The sequence below is a fragment of the Phascolarctos cinereus genome, unplaced genomic scaffold, assembly GCF_003287225.1.
Source record: "Phascolarctos cinereus isolate Bilbo 61053 unplaced genomic scaffold, phaCin_HiC Scaffold_3;HRSCAF=262, whole genome shotgun sequence".
Classification (NCBI taxonomy): Eukaryota; Metazoa; Chordata; class Mammalia; order Diprotodontia; family Phascolarctidae; genus Phascolarctos; species Phascolarctos cinereus.
This window is the reverse complement of record NW_027555736.1, coordinates 48,892,534-48,913,423: the sequence shown is the minus strand read 5'-3', so window position 1 is coordinate 48,913,423 and position 20,890 is coordinate 48,892,534. Positions and strand designations below refer to the sequence as shown.

Here is a 20,890-nt window from a genome sequence, read left to right as displayed (position 1 = left end):
TCCCCAGTGCCTTCCCCTTTCCCCCTCTTTCTCACCAGAATACTCTACCTCTCTAATCCCAACTCACTGTAACCCTAACACCACCTGTGTTCCTGAGGAGACAGAGGTCTCTCTTCTGCTCTGAATCTGAGCGGGAAAGGACCTCAGACGCCAGCCAGTCCGGCCTTGGTCTGACCAAACACGTCCCCAAAGACGCTCGGGCAACCTTTGCTTGAAGGCGTCCCATGGAGGGAGCTTTCTCCCAAGCTGTTGCGGCCACTTTTGGACGCCTTTAACCATTAGGAAGTTTCTCCTGGTCTCAAGCCCACCAAGTCCAGTCCTCCTTGGGATGCTGGAGGACAGGAACATCCCTATGTCCTGGGTGAACTGGACGAACTTGAGATCCTTCCTGCCGTGGGTGCCTCTTCCTCATCGGGGTCCCTCCCAAAGGGCGGCTCCGTGCCCTGAGCCTGGTCTTCCTCACTGGGACGGTGAGCCTCCCCCTCTCCTGGATGTGCTGCTCCCCTTGGTGTGGTCCACAGCTGCGTGAGCTTTAGGTACTGTGGGGCCGCCCTCGTGACGGACTCTGGTGTAGTCTGCATTTTGTGAAGGACCTTTTCCTGTGAGCTGCCTCCTGACCACATTGCCCCCATCTTGTACTTTTGAAATCAGTTTTTACAACCTCAGTGTGAAACTCCACATTTTTACCCATTACACTTTTAGCTTCAGTCTCCTGAGAAACACTGTAGCCTTCGGAGCTCCCGACTTAGAGTTAGGAGGGTCAGTGTTCAAATCCTGTCATCTGTGACTTCATCTTCACCTCTTGGACCCTCAGCTTCTCGCTTTCTAAAATGGGCTTGATAGCACCTGCCTTCCAAGGTTGTGAGGAGCGTGAGCGAGAGAAAAGATGTGAGCAGACCGCGCTTTGCACAGCATCAAGCGTATGAATATAAGCATAACTAAGCTCATAAATATAAATAAGAACTATGATGATCTTAGTCAGTTTGCCACATTTGTCCAATTTCACCAAGATCTTTTTGGATTCTAACTTCATGTAGAGTGTTAATTATTCCTCCCAACTTTGTGTCAAAGCAAATGCACTGATGAATGATGCCGAGATCTCGGGGGCGGAGGGGGGGCCTCCTTCCAAGTCAGGCCTGCACCTTAATGACTGTCCTCTGGAGTGAGCCCTCCAGCCTGACATCACCATCACTTTCACAAGAGTAGGACAAGATACTCTGACACCTCATGCAGAATCTCAGTAAGCTGTCTTCAGTGTGCCCTCATCCACCATGCTAGTCACCCTATTGAAGAGGGTAAAAAGGGCTGGCATGACATGGTTATACACTGTCATTTTGCACCGTCTGACATCCTCTGGTCTCCCCATCACAAAGAAAACTAACAAAGCAGAGCTACCTTTGGTCTTGTAAGCCACAAGATGGCTTGTTAGCACCCTGCCTCTGTGGAGGAGAGGTCCATGGGTGAGGGGAGATTGGGGAAGTGGCTTCATTTTCTCTTCTGGGGGCCAAGATAGGTAGTTCTGGCCCATCAGCCGCCTTTTCATGTTTTTGTTTATGGAATGTGAGTCGTCATGCAGACATGTCTCGATGAGCCGTCCTTCAGCAAGGCACTTCCTTTTCGAGGTGGTGTTTGCTAACCTCCTTTTTCATCATCGGCTTCTAGAATTTTGTCAGGAATTGGAGGCAGGCTCCCTGGCCTAGAGTTGCTGCCTACATTGTCTTCCTTAAAAAAAAAAATCAGGCCATTTGCCGTTTTCTAATCTTCTGGTTATCCTCAATGTTATAAAGATTACTGACTTGGCAATCAATCATTCAAATTTTATCAAGTGCCCACACGTGTGAGCAGCCAGGCACTGTGCCAGGTACAGGGAGGTATGGATACAAAGACTGAAACAATTGCTGCTTTTATTTCAGCACCCCAGGATGTAACTCCCTGGGCCTGATGATTTGAATTGCTCCAGGGCAGCATGGGCTGTCACTATCACCCTGTTCACACTTGTTGTCATCTCCCTGCCCCATTTTTGTTCTGTGTTTTCCAGTCCAAAGATTGTTTTCCTCAGCAGAGAAGAGGGCAGCCTGAGAGCTGAGCCGCTCTGCCTTCTGTCCTTCAGTTATCATCCAGTCTGCCCCAAACATGAGAGGCTTCTTTGGGCCTCCTCCCTTCTCTAGTAGAGCTTAAAAAACAAAATGGAACAATGACAATTGTTTCTTTTAAACATCGGTAACTTTCTTTGCCTCCCTCAGTTTATTTGGAGCATTAGCACTGACCCAAGTCTTACAAGATCGTACCATTCTTCTCTTCGTTGTACTTGGTTCTATCTTCCATACTTGTCGTTTTAAAATCTCAGCTGCTAAGTTCCCTGTACAACCACATTGGTCCCTTGCCAGGACTCGTGCAGCTGAGTAAGATTAAAATGTAATTGTGAAATACTTTTTAAAAAATAAAGATGTGATAAGACATAGATAATGTTAATTTGTGTTATTATTGTGGTTTTTTTTAAGTCAACATGGGAACCCCATGGATCCTTAGGTCTGGTTGAGTGGCCTCATTTATATTTGAGTTCTGTGCCATTGCTTTGACTCACTGCAGTTCTTTTTCATGTCTTTATGGGTCTTTGTTTTGTTTCATTTTGTTTTGTTGTTAGGTAAAGGGATTCAGTGACTTGCCTGGGGTCGCAGCTCTGTCCACTGTTCCACCTAGCAGCCCCTTTACGGCTCTTTTTTATGAGAACTTTCTGCCTCTTCTAAATTGACTTTGCCTCTAGCTTTTTAGTTCGTTGGGATCCAATCTATCCTTTCTCTGCAACTTTTGAAATCTGCCCTACCATAATTTAGGGTTTATGTTGAACCATTCTGGTCTTTCCCTCTTCTCCATCACAAATTCTGAGATGGCATGGTCACTTTCTTCCCAAGGTTCTTAATACCTTCACTGCAATTCCAACTTTGGTATTCACTGTTGGTGAGAATCAGGCTTAGAATAGAATTTTCCTTTGTTGAATCTTCTGCCTTTTGGAAGATAAAACTGTCATAGAAGCATATCAGTAAAGTATTAGCTACTCTTTTTTTTTTTGGCAGAGTCTCAGCAGATATCTTGATAATTGGAGGCCCCCATCATGGCTATCATGGTTCTGTGCCAGGCTTGTCATCCATGCTGAGTTCCTCATTTATTTCCTCTTTCTGTGCAAGTGGTCTGTAGTATATTCCATTAACAATATCAGTGACTCCCTCCTTAATTACTTTTATATCCTCTCCTCTCCTCCTTTCTCAGAGGAATGTATCTTCTTCCTTTCCAAAGCAAATCTTCTCACCTCAATCTCACCCTTCAGGTATCTCCTGTGGTAGGGCTATATTAATCATCCCTCCTTTGCTTTCTTCTTCAACTTCTCTTTGTCTCCTGGCTCTTTCCCCTCTGTTTGTAAACCTGCTCAGGTCCAGGTGTTCAAAATAACTCCAAACCATACCTTTCCCTAATCCTCTTTCCACTTCAAGGCATTGCCCTGTTTTTCTCCTCTTTTTCACTACTAAATTTCTAAAAAAACCGAAACCCAAGTAGTCTCCATTTACTCCCTCCACTTTTTCACCACACGCATTCATCCCCTTAAAATCTCTTTTCTGCCCCTACTGAAACTGTTCTCCCCAATGTCATTAACTGAAGCAGTGCAGAGTCAAGTCAGCAAGCATTTATTAAGCACCTGCTGTGTTCCAGACATCAGGCTAAGTGCTGGGGAAACAAAGAAAGGCAAGAAAGAGTTCTTTCCCCCAAAGAACCCATGCTCTAATGGAGGACACAACATACAAACAGCTATGTACAAACAAGACATAAACAGGATCTTGGTTATTGGGATTCGAGTCAGAAAATCCTGGCTTTGCCGCTGTGTGCCTCTTTGTTCCATCACCTCTCTAGGCCTCAGTTTCTTCATCTCTAGACTGAGGGGGTTGGACTAGATCTCTTCCAATAATCTAACTCCAGCTCTAGCTCCATGACTTTGGAGCCTTCTAATTGCCAAAGCCGCCATCTTGTTTTTAGGCTTGCTCCTGCCTGAATTGTCTGCCACGTTTGACACCATTGACCACCCCATGCTTCTTGATGTTTTCTTCTCTGGTTTCTGTGACTGATCATACTCTTGTTTGCCTTAACCCTCTTTCCTGGTCTTCTTTGATGGCTTGTGTTCTTTTTCCCCCACCTTTAGTGTGGGTATTCCCAGAGCTCCAGCCTTGTTCTTTAGATAATGTATCTACTGCTATGGCTTCTGTTGCTCCCTTTTTGTGGATGACTTTTTATCTCTTTTGCTAACCTCCCTCACCTGAGATTTAGTTCTGTGCTGGTGTATGCTCTGCCAATGTTTCAAACTTAGTATGTCCAAAACAGAACTCCTTATCTCTAGATCCACCCCCCACACTTTCTTTTCCCTGTTGATGGCATTATACTGTTGTCATCCCGCTTGGAGGTCTTGGAGTCACAGCAACTACAGAATTTCAGAGCTGGAAGAGACTCCTCTGACTCCTACCCAGAAAGAATTCTGTCCTTTAACCTAGCCCCAGAGTGGTCACTTAGCTTTCACTTAAAGATCTTCAGTGAAGGGAGCCCACCATCTCCTGAAGTGACTTATCTCATGTTAGGACATTTTTCCTAATGTCGAAGCTAAATTGGCCTCTTTTGCCTTCTACCCATTACTCCTAGTCGTGTCCTGGAGCCAAACAGAACAAGTCTAATCAGTTTTTCCTATCCGTCAGTGCCATTCAGATACTGGAATAGAGCCGCCATGGCCCTCCCGTGTCCCCCCAACCACATTGATGTCATTGATGAAAATATTAAACGCCACAGGACCAAGCACAAATCCCTGGGGCATTTCCCTGGGGAGCTCCTTTCGAGTTAACATGGCATCGTTAGTGGCTGATCTCTGAGTACGACCATGAACCCTGTTTCGTATTTATCTAATTGTACTTGGTCTAGCCCCGTATCTGTCTCATCATCTTTAACTCTGTTAGCCTCTTTTCTTTGTTTCCCCCGCCTCCGCTATGTGATGGGTTGCCTTGTTCCATGGACTTTGCCCCTCTAATATCTTTTGCGTTCCTTTCCTTCTTTCTACTCCCAGTGACGCCATCTTAATTAAGGAGCTCATTGCTTCTGTTATAGTTGTATTCTAGCTGGTTTTCTTGACACTAGTTCCTTTTCTTCTTCAACTCGTCTTTAATCCAGTCGCCTAGGAAATCTTCCTGATGCTTTGAACTGCTCCGCTCACTTCTCTGCCTGGATACATCCCCTCTCTATTGACTGTGAGGGAAAGGGAAAATCCAGATCCTAGCATTCCAGGCCCTCCAGCATCTGGCTGCAACCTAGCTTAAGTCTTGTGTTCTAGAGAGACTGTGTAGCTCTTCAGTTAAAGTGAGGCCAGGACACTGTCTAATATTATTTCTTAATGTCTTGTAACACACCTTAAGACTTAGTGCTATGCACTTCTCCTTGGTTCTGTAGGAGAAATGTGTCTGATGCCAAAGGCCAGTAGAGTATACAGTTAGAGAGGGCGGTCATCAGTGACAGAAGCTACCGAAAAGTCAGGTGGGCAAAAAAGGCCATTAGCTTTAGTGATTAGGAAGTCATTGGGTGGCCCAAGTAAAGGATATTGCAGTAGTACAGGTGGGTAGTCACGGAAGCCTGGACTGAAGTGGTAGCAGCATGTGAGGATGAGTGCAAAGGTGGAATGGGGACATCTAGGTAGCACAATGGATAGAGCACCGGCCCTGGATTCAGGAGGACCTGAGTTCAAATCCAGTCTCAGAAACATAACCTTACTAGCTGTGTGACCCTGGGCAAGTCACTTAACCCCATTGCCTAACCAAATTAAAAACAAAACAAAACAAATACAAATACAAAGGTAAAATGAACAGGACTTGGTGACTGCATAGGAGAGGGAAAGGGTAATGCTAATGCTAAGGCTTCAAACATGGGAGACAGATTGGGAGGCGTTGTGACAGACAGATATACCTAAGAGAATCAGAAGAGAAGCTGGTATAAGGGTAATAAACTCAATTTTGGATATATTGCTGAAGGTAATTAGAGATGCAGTACTAAATATATTGATTTGAAAGTCATTTGCATAATGCTGATAGCTGAATTTGAAAGCTAACATGAGAAATTTATTATATACTTAAAATGAAGTAAGTGGTAATGGAATAGAAAGAGATTCATGATTTTTTTATACAACCCTCTTTTTATGCCTTATGTGGCATTGTAGAAATGCTCGTATTTTTGGTGTGTTAAGTTCAGAATTTTTTTAAAAAAGTAAATTAATTTTCAAAAAGTGATAGTTGAAGCCATGGAAGTGAATGAGATTGCCAAGGAAGGAATTATGGAGAAATATGACAAGATGGCTAATGGCAGAGCCTTGGGGACACCTGTGACATTAAGGGGTCAGGGAAAAAGATGAGGAAACAAAGGGGGCACAGGTAGAGAGTGTGGGAGAAAACAATCCTTACACTCTGTGTTTTGGCTAGAATCCATTAGGGACAGTATACAAATTAATGTGTAAATTACATAGCAAAGTAAAACAAATGCAAGTTCAAGTTTAGGTTATTGTTATTATCATTATTATTTTTGACCAACAGAAAAATAGTTATTTTAATGCTGGTGTACTCTTGATGAAAGTGTCCATTCAAGACCAACTCCTCTCTATTAAATTACTCCCTCTAACTATTCCCCTTTCCATGAGGTCAGCAGTTCAGATTTAGGGCAGTTGTTGTGAGATGTGAGATCAGGAGGTTGGTAAGGGTAGATGAGCATGGTTGGCAGTGAGGGGTCAGCTCTGAGGTTAAGTAATCATAAGTTTGTGGCAGGCAGAATGAGTTCTGTTGCTTTGCTGTGTCTTGCGATGCTTAGGCATTGAAATTGTATGACAAGACTCACCCAGAACTGAAGACAAGGCTTCCCAAGTTGGGGACAGTGGATGGGGACAGTTCAGGGGTCAAGGGTGGGAAGGCAAGGAGTTATAGGGTAGTTTTTGGTGAAACATTAATGAAGTGGCAGACCTTGGTGTCTAGTGTGAGTATGGAGGCATGTGATAACTGAGTAGGAGAAATGAACTGAGATTGTGAGAAGTCTAGGTCATGTATTATTACAGAGAGTGAAAATGTGGATGGCAGGGGGAGAGAAGAGGAAGGACAGGTGGTTTGGTCAGAGAATAGCATGTTCAAGATATTGGATGTCCTACAATTTTGACAGAGAATTCCATTCATTAAGTGCCTAATGTGTGCCAACCACTATACTAAACATTGGGGTATAAATAAGAGAAAGGAAGACAGTCCTTGCTCTCAGGAGTTTACAATCTAATGGGGGAAGATGGAAAGGGGGATAGGGGACGCCAGAGGAACACCATCTTGTTCTGTGACGTTGAAGCCAAGCAGCTGCAGATGGAAAGATAGTGGTCAACTAGAGAGTCCAGCCCCGTACAAAGGAAAGCATTGGGAGGACTTGAGTGCTCTATTCTCCAGCCCTCCAGTCAGAGGGGAGATGAGGCTGGGAGAGGTGGGAAGGTGTTGAGTATCCAAGGCTGAGTCAGCAGCATGGTGATGGGATTTACAGTGATCAGCTTATCCTAAGAGGGGCATCTTATTCCTGGAACTGCAGATAGAAAGCAGAGATTTAAGATCTAAGGTGTGGCCTTTCTAGTGTATTGTGACTAAAGTGAAGAGAGAGAAGATGGTCATTGGAATTGAACATGGAGGAAATTATTATGGGGTCAAGTTGTCAGAGGGGCATCAACATAAGTATTGAAGGGCCCTAAGGATGACAAGAGGGCACAGAGGAAGAGCCATAAGGACCATGAATCAGACGCTAATGTCACAGAGTTGAGTTGGCCATCTGTGGGTCATTAGGTGACAACAACAGTAGTGTTATAAACAGATGTGTGGCCTTCAAAAGAAGACATCACACTGTTTTCTTGGATGCAGAGAACCTCTGTATGGACTGGTTTCATGAACAGGCTGATAGGCAAGAAGAAAATATGGCCTGGAGATGTACGGGTAGAGGGAAGAAGGGAAGACATTTAATGTAGGGGAAAGGATCTAAGCGAAGGTAAGGGGGAGATTAAGTCTGAGGACAGCATAATTGCGTGACATTGAGGAATCAGCCCAACGTAAGCACAGTGTCATCTCAAGGAATACTGGGAAATAAGATTGTTGGGCTTGGATTACGTGATGGAGGGCCCGTAAAGCCAGGCAGAAGAGAGCAGATTTGAGGTAGGACAGAGAGAGCCATTCATGATTTTTAGCAAGAAAGTGGCCAGATAGATGCGTTGCTTTAGGAACATTATGACCGTTTATCCTTGAAACACAGATTCGGAGCTAGACCTTAGAGGTTGTCTAGTCTGCCACCCCTTTCCTCCCACCTTGTTTTATAGATGTAGAAACTGAGGCATAGAAAGGTGTTCTCATAAGTAGTACTTGGCAGAAGTTGGATTTGAACCCAGGTTCTCTTTCCACTACTACTACTACTTCTAAGTGGTGTGTGGGTTGGATTGGAGAGAGACTGCAATCAGAGGTCAGCTAGGAGGCAGATGAGAAGAGAATATGAATTAGATTGGTAGTAGAGGAAATGCAAAGGGAAGGAGAGAAACTCCTTTTCAAAGAAGTTGACAGGATTTGTTAACTACCTGGCTATCGAGGGAAGGAAGGATGAAAGGGAGGAGGAAGAATCAACATTGCTGTCTGGGGAGGGGGTCAGGAGATTGCCAGCATATATGACAAAACCACGAAGATCTGGAGAGGGATCTCTGCATGGAAGGGTTCAGGGAAGGAAGAGAGGCAGGGAGAAGAATCAGGTCTGTTTTTGAGTCTGAGATGATACTAGGACGGCCATCCAGGATGGTTATGGGGGACTGGGCTTAGCTGAGATGAAAGGACCAGCCAAGTGGGCTGGTCAGTCGTCGTAGAAGTGATCATTGGAACCATAGCCATGGGTGCATTCCACAGGAAAAAGAGCGGAAGGACGACCCAGATCCCATAGTTAGTTAGGGCGTGGAAGAAGAAGGAGGAGAGAAAGGAAAAGATGCCTTCTTGTGTCACATGCCGTCTCCTCTTCTACCACTTCAGGTCCCTTGGAGAACACCTACCATGACTTTTGGCTCATGGTCTGGGAGCAGAGAGTGCTGGTGATTGTTATGACCACACGGTGAGTGCCTGCTCCTCTACCGCCACTGCTGTCCCATCCCCACGACGCCTTATGAGTGGAGGCAAGTGCTGTCAGAGTAGGGGAGATGGATTGAGGTTGGAAGAATGTGTTTGCGTTATATATTATGAAACATTGGGTGAAAACTTGCATGGCTGTGGGTGGATGTGATCAGAGAATTGAATTTCAAAGACGATAATGTTGGATATCAAAATATTGGAGTCATATGTCAAGATTTTGGAACACGGTCTGAAGGAGGGAGGTGGGAGAATGGTTTTGATTTTCTGATAATGAAGGTCAGAAAAATCCTGGCAGAGTACTTTCAGAAAAACCTGCAAAGACTTACATGAACTGATGTGGAATGAGCAGAACTAGAACAGGGGTTGGGAACCTGCAGCCTTGAGGCCACATGTAGCCTTCTAGGTCCTTGGGTGCAGTCTTTTGACAGTCCAAGTTTTACAGAACAAATACTTTTATTAAGGGGATTTGTCCTGTGAAGTTTGGATTCAGTGAAAGGGCCTCACTTAAGGACCTAGAGGGCCACATGTGGCCTTGAGGCCGCAGGCTCCCCATCGCTAGTGTACACAGTAACAGCAATATTGTAAGATGATTGACTGTGAATGACTTAGCTGTTCTCAGCAATCCAATGATCCAAGATAATTCCCAAGGACTTAAGATGAAAAACTGTCCATCTCTAGAGAAAGAACTGATGGAGTCTGAATGCAGATTGGAGTGGTTTTTTTTTAACTTTCTTTTTTGTGTGTGTTTTCTTTCACAATGTGGGTAATGTGAAATATGTTTTGCATGATTGCACGTGTATAACCTATATCCGATTGCTTACCATCTCTGGGAGAGAGGAAGAGAGGGAAAGAATTTGGAACTCAAAATTTTAAAAAAGAATGTTAAAAATTGATTTTACATATAAAAAGTTTCACTTAAAAAAAAAGGAAAACCCTGGTAGAAAGGAGAGTAAGCTGTGTCACTCTCTGCTTAGTTACTGGGGAATTGGTATAACTAAATTGTAATGGAAATGAATCTTGTAAATTCATCATAGCGATATAACTTGTGCCTCATCTTTGCTTTGATAACCATACCCAAGGACTAAAGTGACTTCACTGTTGTTTCCTAATAAGTCCTTAACTAAATTCAGTTTAGTAGCTTTTTTTTTTTTTAGTTGGCCCCTCTGTGTCAGAGGTGGCCCAGCCCTGTTCTAGGCACTCTGGAGGAGACACATAAAGGTCTTTCCCCCAAGGAGGTTTTGACCTCTTTAAGTCCGTCAGATGTGTCTTTACCTGCAAGCTCTGCTGAAGAGCAGTCAGAGCTCAGAACGTCAATCTAGTGATCAGTTAGTGGTGTGTGTATTACAAAAGGCAATTGCATAAGACTCAGGATCCCTGGATTCTCAGGCTCTTTGTGTCAGCCTGAGCAGGTTACCTAAATTCTCGTGGCCTCAGTTTCCTCATTTTTAAATGGGTAGGTTGGTCTACATCACAGAATTTAAAGTTGGAAAGGCTCTCAACAGCCATCTGGTCCAACCCATCTGTCACAGAGAATCACCTTTACGACATAACCCCCACGTGATCACCCAGCCTCTTCCTGAAGCCCTCAGATAAGGGAGCCCGTTCCACTCTTAGAAGAGCATAATTTGTAGGAAGTTTTTCCTGACAGTAGGCATGTGGATAGAGCATCGGGCTTGGAATCAGGAAGACCTGAGACACCAACTAGGTGTGTGACCCTGGGCAAGTCACTTAACCCTGTTTGTCTTAGTTTCCTCATCTGTAAAATGAGCTGGAGAAGGAATGGCAATCCACTCTAGTGTCTCTGCCAAGAAAACCCCAAATGGGGTCAGGAAGAGTCGGACGTGAATGAACAACAACAAGGGCTTAAGTGTGACTCTTGGCAGCTTCCTCTCTTTGCTCCTGCTTTGCTGTCTGGGGCAAAGTTGAGCAAGGTTAAATCCCTCTTCCACTTGACAGACCTTCACGTGTTTGGATGCAGGTACTGTGAGCTAAACACCCTCAGTCCTGTCCTTCAGGTTAAATGCCACGGATCTCAAGCCCTTTCACTATCACAGCTGCTCTCCTCTTGATGTCTCTGGCTTAATCAGTGTCTCTTCTGAAATGTGGTGCCTGTATAAAAATGTGCATACCTTTTGACCCAGACAACACTTCTGGGTCTGTATCCCAAAGGGTTCGTACAAATGGGAAAAGGACCCACATGTACAAAAATATTTATGGCAGCTCTTTTTGTGGTGGCAAAGAACTGGAAATTGAGAGGATGCCCATCAGATGGGGAATGGCTGAACAAGTTGTGGTATATGAATGTAATGGAAAACTGTTGTGCTGTAAGAAATGATGAGCAGGCAGACTTCAGAAAAACCTGGAAAGACTTGTATGGACTGATGCAGAGTGAAGTGAGCAGAACCAGGAGAATGTTGTACAGAGTAACAGCCACATAGTGCGATGACTTAACTTTGACAGACTTAGCTCTTCTTAGTAATACAAGGATCTCAGACATCTCCAAAGGTCTCATGATGGAAAATGCTATCCACATCCAAAGAAAGCACTATGGAATTTGAATGCATGCTGTTTGCTATTTTTTTTCTTCTGTTTTGTGTTGTTTTCTATTTCTGGTGGTTCCTCCTGTTGGTTCTAATTCTTCTTTACAACATCACTAATGTGAAAATATGTTTAATAGGAATGTATATGTATAACCTATATAAGATTGCTTGTCATCTTGGGGAGGGAGATGGGGAGGGAGGGAGAGAAAAATGTAAAACTCAAAAGCTCATGGAAGTGATTGTTGATAAATCAAAATAAATTAATAAAAATAATAAAATAAAATGTGGTGCCCAGAGCTGCACCCAGGGCTCCAGAGATGGTCTGACCTGGACAAGAGCACAATGAAAGGATGGCCTCCCTCTTCCTAGAAGCTGAGCCTCCTGCCTTTCTGCCGTCCAGAGTCTCATGAGTTTTTTGGCCGCCATAGTGCTTGGGCTGGTTTCCATTGAGTTTGTAGTTTACTAGACTTTCAGATCCTTTTCAAATGAATTGTTGTCTGTCTCCTCCCCCATCTTATATTTATGAAGTCCATCTTTTGAACCAAAATGTAAGAATTTACATTTATCCCTATTAAATTTCATTTTATTATATTAATCTACTAGATTAGCCAGTGTTGTAGCATGTCAGGATCTCTTTTGAATCCTGACTGTCATCAAATGTGTTAACTATCCCTTAGGCTTTGTGTCTTCTACAGGTTTGATGATCATATTATCTCTGCTCATTGACAAAAATGTTAAACAGCCCCAGGCATGTATAGATCCCTAGGGCTCTCCACTGAAAGCCTCCTTCCAGGTTGATGTCAGACATTTAATATATCTCTTCTTCAAAGCTGGCCGTCCAACCAGTTCTGACTCTGTCTAGTTGTATTATCATCTAGCCGACATCTCCTGGTCCTTTCCATAAGAACAATATGAGATACTTTCATGGATTGTTTTGATAAAACCCATAGAACATTTCCCCTGGCTCACCAGGTTAATAACCCTGTGAAAAAAGGGAAGAAGGTTAGTCTGGCATGGCCTGTTCTTGATGAAGCCATGCTCACTCTTAATAGTTGCCCTTTCTTTAATAATCCACTCCATATTTTTACCAGTTCAGTGGCCTGGAGTTTGCAGACATGTCCTCTTCCCTTTCTTCATATGTGCCCATCCCTTGTCCTCTCGTTTCCTCCACGATCTTTCCAATGTCATTGGCTGACCAGCCTCTGGGATGGTGCTCGCCTGAGCTCAAGAGGCTTGAACTCATCCAAGGCAGCTAAGCCATCTTTTCTTGTCTTCCTGCTCATCTCTGCTAACTATTCCCTATCATTGATTTCTCTTCTTTCTTGTCCTGGGGTCATTCTCCTTGGCAGAAATTACAAAAGCAAAATAAAAAACTGATCCGTCCTCTCTTAGTTACCATCTGTCTTGTTCACTGCACACATCAATCCTGCTACCCCTTTCTGGATTTCTTTCTCTTAAATGTAACTAAAACAAAACAATTCCCCAAAACCACCTAAAATACCAACAAAAAGTCCCATTTCCCTTAGCTTTCTTGGCCAGTTTCTGCCCATGCTGAGTCTCACTGTCCCATCCTGACTTCCCAGTTCACCATCTTCCTCAGCTCCCAAGACCTGCATGTTCACTCTATATTCTTATTATTATTATTATCATCATTTTATATATTATTAACTAAACTCAGAGGGATGGCCATTCCCCGAGCTCATCCATGATTCTTCGATCTCCATTGTCCAGAACTCCAAAATTCTTCCCAAATCCCAACCTTTTGTGCCCCTCCTCATCTGCCTGTGCTTATTGTGATCACTAATCATTCCATTCCTCCTTGCTTGTCCACTTCCATCACCCAATTTTTCTTTTCTTTTAAAGGTTTTATTGGTGCTTTTGACACTTGACTATTTCCTGCTCTTGTGGATACACTCGGCTCCCTGGAATTTAAAAAAAAATTTTTTTTTAGGCAATTGCGGTTAAGTGGCTTGCCCAGGGTCCCACAGCTAGTAAGTGTCTAGTGTTTGGTCTGAGGCCGGATTTGAACTCGGGTCCTCCTGACTTCAGGGCTGGCGCTCTATCCACTGCACCACCTAGCTGCCCCTGGAATTTTGTGATAACTGTGCTTTTCTGATTCTCCTGTCTCTGCGATGGCTCTAGCTTACTCTCCTCTGCTGGTTCATCATCATCGTCCATGGGTGTCCTGTTGTCTAGTCACGGTAGCTCCTGTTTTCTTCTCTCTCTTGATTTCACAGCTTCTGGGGGTTAAGTTATCACCCCTTTCATCGACACGTGCAGCCCACATCTCTCCCCTGAGCTCCAGTTCCACGTGGCCAAATGCCCGTTGGCTCTCTTCCTGGGTGTTCTGTGGTCATTTATCTCCGACCCTCTGTGTCCCCAGAGACACTCATTTCGTTCTCCTTCGCTGTGTCCTCCTCCCGACTTCCTTGTTTCTGTCCTGCTCCCAGGTGCCCAGATACACAGCCTCAGAGTCACCCTTGGCTCTTCCCTCGTCTGCCTCCTCCCTCCCCTCACCCATGGCCAGCCAGTTGCCAGGTCTCATTGGACAGAGCTCCACCACGTAGCCCGCCTGTCTCCTCCATTCACAGGACCCTCCTTCTGGCCTTCCTCTCCCCTCCTAGCGTCTCAGTCATCTACCCTCCAAACAGCCGCCAGACTACATACCTGACGCACAGGTCCGACTCCCCGGCTCTGGCCTGGTTCATTGCTGCTGGCTGCTGGCTGTTTCCCACACCTGACCTCATTTCCTGCTTCTGGATCGTTGCCCACATGGTTGCCCCTGTGTGGTGTGCACTCCCTTTTCCTCCCCCTTTGCCTCTTGGAGTCCCTCCTTCCCTCTCCTACCAGAGAGGACCTTCTTCATCTCACCCAATGATCCCAGATTACTTTTTCTTCCTCTCTGTGTTCATGCCTGCAAACCCAGTGGAGTCAGTCTCCCTGAGGGCAGGGACTGCCATGCTCAGAGGTGAGGAGAGTGCCTCGTAACCTAGTGGATGTTTGATAAATACTGATTGATTTTACCTTCTCTCTCCCTCCTTCCTCTTAGCTCAGGCTGAGGTGTCACCAGTTCTGGGACAGCCAGGACTCAGTTTCCCTTCCCTCTCATCCGAGCGCACCAGGGTCTCCTGAAGTCCCTTTTCTTCTAGTTTGTCTTCTGTACAATGGGCATGATGTGTGTGTGGCTGTGTGTGGCTAGAGACAGCCAAGGTACCGGAGGCCTTTCCTTAGAGGCAGTGGCAGTGAGAAGATCCCCTGGGCTCTTGTCACTCCTCTAGAAGGGATCTGGGCTGCTTTTGTGCGGGGAGGCAAGGGCAGAGGTGTTGTAAAGCAGGTCAGAGGGAGGCCCGGGGCTCGGCCGCGGCAGGTCTCGGAGACGTGCCCTGGTGAGGGTGTATGGCTAGCTAGGGAACTCCAGCTGTTGACCCTGGGCCTGTGTGTGTCTCCCTGCAGATTCGAGGAAGGCGGCAGGAGAAAGTGTGGCCAGTACTGGCCCTTGGACAAAGACAGTCAGATCCGATTTGGCTTTCTCACAGTGACCAATCAAGGAGTGGAAAACATGAACCATTATAAGAAAACAACGCTGGAAATTCACAACACAGAAGTAACCCTCTTACCTTCCTTCTCTGTGAGGTCTCCCTTTTGGAGGGAAAAGCTTGTGTCCTCAGATCTCCAGCTAGCATTGATTTTGGTGTAAGGGAAAAAGAAGAATTGGGAGGCGCTCCATGCTGCTCTCTGGGCATCCGATCGGGGGAGTTCCCGTGTGCTGCGTAGCGGGCCCTGTCTCCTCCTTGCCGTCCCAGCGCTGCTGCCCTAATGCTGTGGTGGCATTGCACATGGGCCCTACACTACGGACTGTCCTAGGACTGTGATCTGGGTTGCCCCCTTGGGAAGTGGGACACCAAGACTTTGGGGTTGGAACTGGAGCTCGCATCCTGGGGGAGGTTCTGATAGGGGGAGTTCAGGAGAAGGGAAAAGAGCCGGGAGGAAAGGCACTGGGGAAGGGGCTCAGGGTAACTCGGAAGAAAAAGAGGGAGAAGATGGACGCCCGGAGGGAAGGGGACTGAGAGGGCTGACCAGAATAAGGGTGAGGGGCCATGAGACAGAGAGGCAGAAGTACTGGGCGGAGTGAAGGTTAGCATTGACCAGCAGTGACTTTTGGCCCTCAGGAGCGACAGAAGAGACAAGTGACCCATTTCCAGTTCCTGAGCTGGCCGGATTATGGCGTCCCTTCTTCAGCTGACAGCCTGATCGACTTCCTCAGAGTGGTCAGAAGCCAGCAGAAGACGGCGGTCAGGAGCTTGGGACCACGCTTCAGAGGTCATCCCAGAGGGCCGCCCATCGTGGTCCACTGCAGCGCGGGCATTGGCAGAACAGGTAATGACTTCCAGCTGGGATCCCATCTTCCCGGGGACTGAAGGCACAGAGTGCTGGGGGCCACAGTCGTCGGTTTTCAGGAAAAGGGTTCCTTAGATTTGCGGCAGGCAGATTTCCCTGGGATGCCTTGTTTAATGTGAATTTGGCGACTCCAGTGTTAGCCACTGACTCTGATAAGTTTACAAAACAGACATGGAGGATATTCTAGCAGAGTTGCCTGTGGCCTGGGAAGCTGAGGCCTGCCAAGCCAAGTAGGGTTTTCTTCTCCCGTTCCCCTTTCTTCCTTTTCCCTTTCCTTCCTTCTCTCCTTCCCCCTTTCCTTTTCCCTTCTCTTAGTCCTTTCTCTTCTCCCCTCATCCCACCCCTCCTTCCCATGATGGGCAGTAGCCCTTTTCTATCCATGATTGAGCAAACAGGTTTTTTCCTAGGAGAAGAATTATGACTTTAGCAACATTATCCGTTCTAGACCAGCCATTCCATAGTCCTCCCACCTTCTATTCTGAGTAATACTTGGTGGAATGAAGGGCCTACGTGCTTGTCTCATGCCTCACCCCACCCAGCCGTTAAGGTGACTCTTGAAAGGAATTGGGTCCTGTCTTATCCCAGTTGGAGGGTCCTTGCTGCACTTTTTCCCTCACTGTTCCTATACCTCCATTATGTTCTGGGACAAGCATCCCTTCTTATCTTGATACCTTGTTTCAAATTGTCTTCATTTCCAAGTAGAGCTTCCCTCCCCCCCGTGAGCATCCATTGTAACACAGAATAAAAAAGCAGACACATCACCCCCCAACAAATCCGTTAAGTCTGACAGATGTGCAGTGTGCCACCTCTGCCATCTCCTCTTAGACACGCCTTTGTGCCAGCTTGTTTCCAGGTGTCCCGACTCCTGTGGCGGGCGTCTGCTGTCACTGTTCTACGTTCTTTTCTGTTTCAGACTACTTTTTAAAAAAAATTTTAAGCAATTGGTATTAAGTGACTTGCCCAGGGTCACACAGCTAGTAAGTGTCAAGTGCTTGGTCTGAGGCCAGATTTGAACTCAGGTCCTCCTGACTTCAGGACCGGTGCTCTATCCACTGCGCCCCCTAGCTGCCCCTTTCAGAATACTTTTGACAGAACTTCAGTTCCTTTGGGGCAGGGGCACTGGTAGAAAAGCAAGCTTGACCGTCTGCTTCCTTCTACAGGCACCTTTTGTTCACTGGACATCTGCCTGGCACAGCTGGAGGAGCTGGGCACGCTGAATGTGTTTCAGACAGTGTCCCGCATGAGGACCCAGAGGGCATTCAGCATCCAGACCCCGGAGCAGTACTTCTTCTGTTACAAGGCCATCATTGAATATGCCCTGAAGGAGGGCTTGGTGCCCCCTGGCTGCCATCTTCTGGGCATCGAGAGGCAATAGCTGGCACCTGGGGCCTCTCACCTGCCCATCGGTAACCTTCCGCCAGCCTTCCTCCCTTTCCCTGGGACACTGCCAAGCCCCTAGGTGGCCATCAGTAATGTTGAAACAGATCCACCTCTTTCTATGTCTCCTGGTACATTGCAGCCTTTTCCTTTGGCTAGCTAGCTCTGATAAAATCTCCACAAGTAGCCAGTGGCTAGCAGCTCGTGTTCTTAATTTCTAGCACCTGCTATTGAACTGTGCCTTATTAAAACCAAATTGTGGCTACCGTTTTTTGACAGGGGTCCCCAGAGGTAAGTGGGAAAGGCTTTTCTCTTCCCCTCTCCAACTCCCCTCACCTCGACTTTGCCACAGTTTGATGGGGAAGGAGGTGAGAGACCACCTCTAGTTCATCCCAGGAGAGTCTGACCAACCCCATATCCTAGAGATCATCCCCAGTGCCAAGAAGGTGTAAGAAGTAAGGCATGTCCTCCAGTCTTATCTACCATTCTGTGTGCCTGTGTGTGTGTGTGTGTTACGTGTGCAGGGGCCTGGATCTGTCTGTATGTGTGTGTGAGTAATATATACTGTATGTGTTAATATGTACGTATTCTATAAATCCATACGAACACACCTCTTTCCAGCAGTTCATGGGATTCCATGCTGGAGGTCAGGCCGCCATGTTCCTTAGAGGTCGCTTCAGAAATGGCATTGTTCATTGCCCGTGGGGCGCTCCCACCCGAGGGAATGTGGGAGGGGAGTCAATTATGCATTATGTTGTTGGACAGGGAGGATGTTTGTCCTTCACCCTGCTCCCCACCATCTACACCCCCTTCTGAGTGTGGACCAGGCCCCTCTCTTGGTCATGGCCTGCCTTTGGCCCTGGGAATGCTGTATGTGGTGACCCTGGTGTGTTATTCTCCCAACATAACATTTTTTTCCTCTGTTTACCTTATCCATTGGGGAAACCTTTACCTTGAATAAGGAGCTGCAGATCTCCACTGTGACATTCGACCCCGTATTTCTCGCTAGTCCTCCCCAGGGGATGATGGGGATTAACTCACTGAGGAGCCAAGGCCAAAGGCAATCGGTACGAAGTCTTCAAAGGGCTCACAGGGACCCTGGGCCCAATACAGGAAGGGGAACTTGACCTGGAGGTATCACTTGACAAGAAGAGCTTTTCTTTCTCATTTGCCTTTCTGAAGCATTCCCTTCTGTGCTGCCTCTTACCCTTGCTTTCCCCGTCATCTGGATGCTCTTTCTGTGCCGGCCACATCCTGGTTCTGGGCCAAGAAAGAGCTGAAAGCGGCTCCTGGCTGGGGACTCCCCACAAAGAGACCCCCCCCCAGCTCTGGAATTGCTGTTCATCACCCCACTGTCCTGCCCCAGCCCGACATCACCAACAGCTGCCCCCTGTGCTGAGGGGGAGACTGTCAGTAATGCAAAAGCTCCTTCCTCCCAGAAGATGAGGTTGGCGGCTGAGTGGCCCTCGGTCATTTTATACTGTAACAAGCTCTTTGAATGTGTATATTCTTATTTTTACAATCTTTTCATTTTGTATTTAACGTTCAAGGATTGAGTCAGATTTGGAGAATAATTGTAAATGTTCATATTCAATACCTTATGGTGATACAATTTTGTATTTACGTATAAATATACCTACAAATGATCTGACCCTTTTAGCTTCTTTGATGTAGCATCATGGGCTGGGGAGAGGAGGGATGGTATGCAGCGAATGTTCTCTTCTGAGACAGCAAGGGGAAGGGAGAGAATAATCCCCATGTCCTCCGTCCCAAAGGCTAATCCTCCTGTGGAGAGGTCCAGGGCTCCCTTCTGGAAAGGAGCTGGGAGAAGGTTGCTGTCAGGGACCAGAGTCTTCTGTGCACTCCCTCCCTGATGACAGCCTTTCTGGCAGGATATCACGAAATAGGCCAGTCAATAAGCATTATGGTGTTCTGTGCTTGGCACTCTTAGACATACAAAGAGAAGACACAGTCCCTGCTCACTGGCGGCTCACGGTCTAATTGGAGAAACAGGACTAACTCATGAAATGCTAATAAAATTGGCTTGTGATAGATTTGTGGGTGGCACGGAGCAGAGGAGATCCCTGCAGGTTGGGGGCAGGGTCCTATTCAGAGAGGAGGAGGTCTGGTACTGCCCACAAAGATCCCAGGGAGCTACAGCAAGGCCATGGGACCACTTAGAGGGGCAGAAGAAGGCAGGCATGTCGAGTCTGGGCCTAAGTTTCTATTCCGTGGGTTGTTAACTGCAGCAGAGGAACCAGGATGCATGAGCTTCTGAGATCCTCACTGCTCCTTAAGGCCCCTCCATCCATAATAAACTGGCCCTCAATGTCATTGGACATTCTAGTGGGCAGTTGTATCTCTATAGCTAGATCTGTAGACTGGTAGTCTATAAAGAATTAGAATACAATAATGCACACTGAAGAGGTGGTAGGGCCTGGTGGATGGAATGCAGGCCTTGGAGATGGGAAGGCCTGGATTCAAGGCTGGCCATGACCGTAGGCAAGTCACCGAGCCTTCAGGCAAGGTTTAGAATGTTTCTGGCATTGCTTCTTGGCTGAAATGTAGACGACCATCTCCTGTCTAAAAGAGTGCTGAAGACAGCCAGGGTACTGAGTGTGTTGCCACTCTTCACTAACCAGTCTCTTAACTGAAGGGCATTGTGGTTCTCTACCCATGTGATACAGGGAAACTGCCATGATGGAGACAATTTCCACAAACTGGTGTGATCACAGGCCCAACCCAAAATTAGTAAGCACACTAGCTACACTAAAAATCATTTCATCTTTTTTTGAAAATCCCTGATGAGGGTGTCTTTCTGCACCTGAGATTCATCCTTTTGAATCAGATTTCTCACGGTACTTTGGCTCTCCAGGGAGCCCTTCAAGTGCAGCAGTCTTGGGCCCCCTTTAGTTGGCTGCCGTGCTTTCCCAGCTGGCCATGACCCTGCCACTCTGCAGAGGAGTGGGATCCCAAAAGTATTTTTCCGGCCACTCCTCAAATTCTCCCCTACGCATGGGCTGCTCCACGTGCCTTCTTTGCCCTCTCCACCTCTTCTAGGTGCTATGGAATGCTGTTGCCTTGTGTTCTCAGCACTAGGGGTCAGTAGGTGGAAATGGAAGTGGCCCTGACTTTAGAGCTTCAATCAGATTTTGCCAGGATGGGAGTTCTAATCTCAAGGCCAGCCCAGCTGCCGTTCCATTACTCCAAAAGCATTTCTTCACTTCCATGAAGGGCAAATGAATAAACATCTACTGTCTTCGTGGAACTTATGTTCGAATGGGAGCAATGTCCTGGACAAACACACTAGCCGTAGAATCCGTTGCATAAATACAGACGGCTATGCCAGTTTGGCGAGATGGGCAGACAGGTTTTATTGGTAGATTAGAGAAC

General features: G+C 46.5%; 1 protein-coding gene across 3 annotated transcripts in view; it reads left to right on the top strand.

Annotated features, from left to right (window-relative positions):
• Nucleotides 1–19,148, top strand: part of PTPN9 (protein tyrosine phosphatase non-receptor type 9) — a 67,945-nt gene extending 48,797 nt beyond the window's left edge. For all 3 annotated transcript variants that reach the window (XM_020994465.2, XM_020994467.1, XM_020994466.2), the window contains exons 10-13: nucleotides 9,087–9,165; nucleotides 15,176–15,326; nucleotides 15,892–16,099; nucleotides 17,281–19,148. In XM_020994465.2, the coding sequence (XP_020850124.1) occupies nucleotides 9,087–9,165; nucleotides 15,176–15,326; nucleotides 15,892–16,099; nucleotides 17,281–17,495 (653 nt within the window). In that variant the 3' untranslated portion in view covers nucleotides 17,496–19,148. The remainder of the gene's footprint in view (nucleotides 1–9,086; nucleotides 9,166–15,175; nucleotides 15,327–15,891; nucleotides 16,100–17,280) is intronic.
• The last annotated feature ends 1,742 nt before the right edge of the window (nucleotides 19,149–20,890 follow it).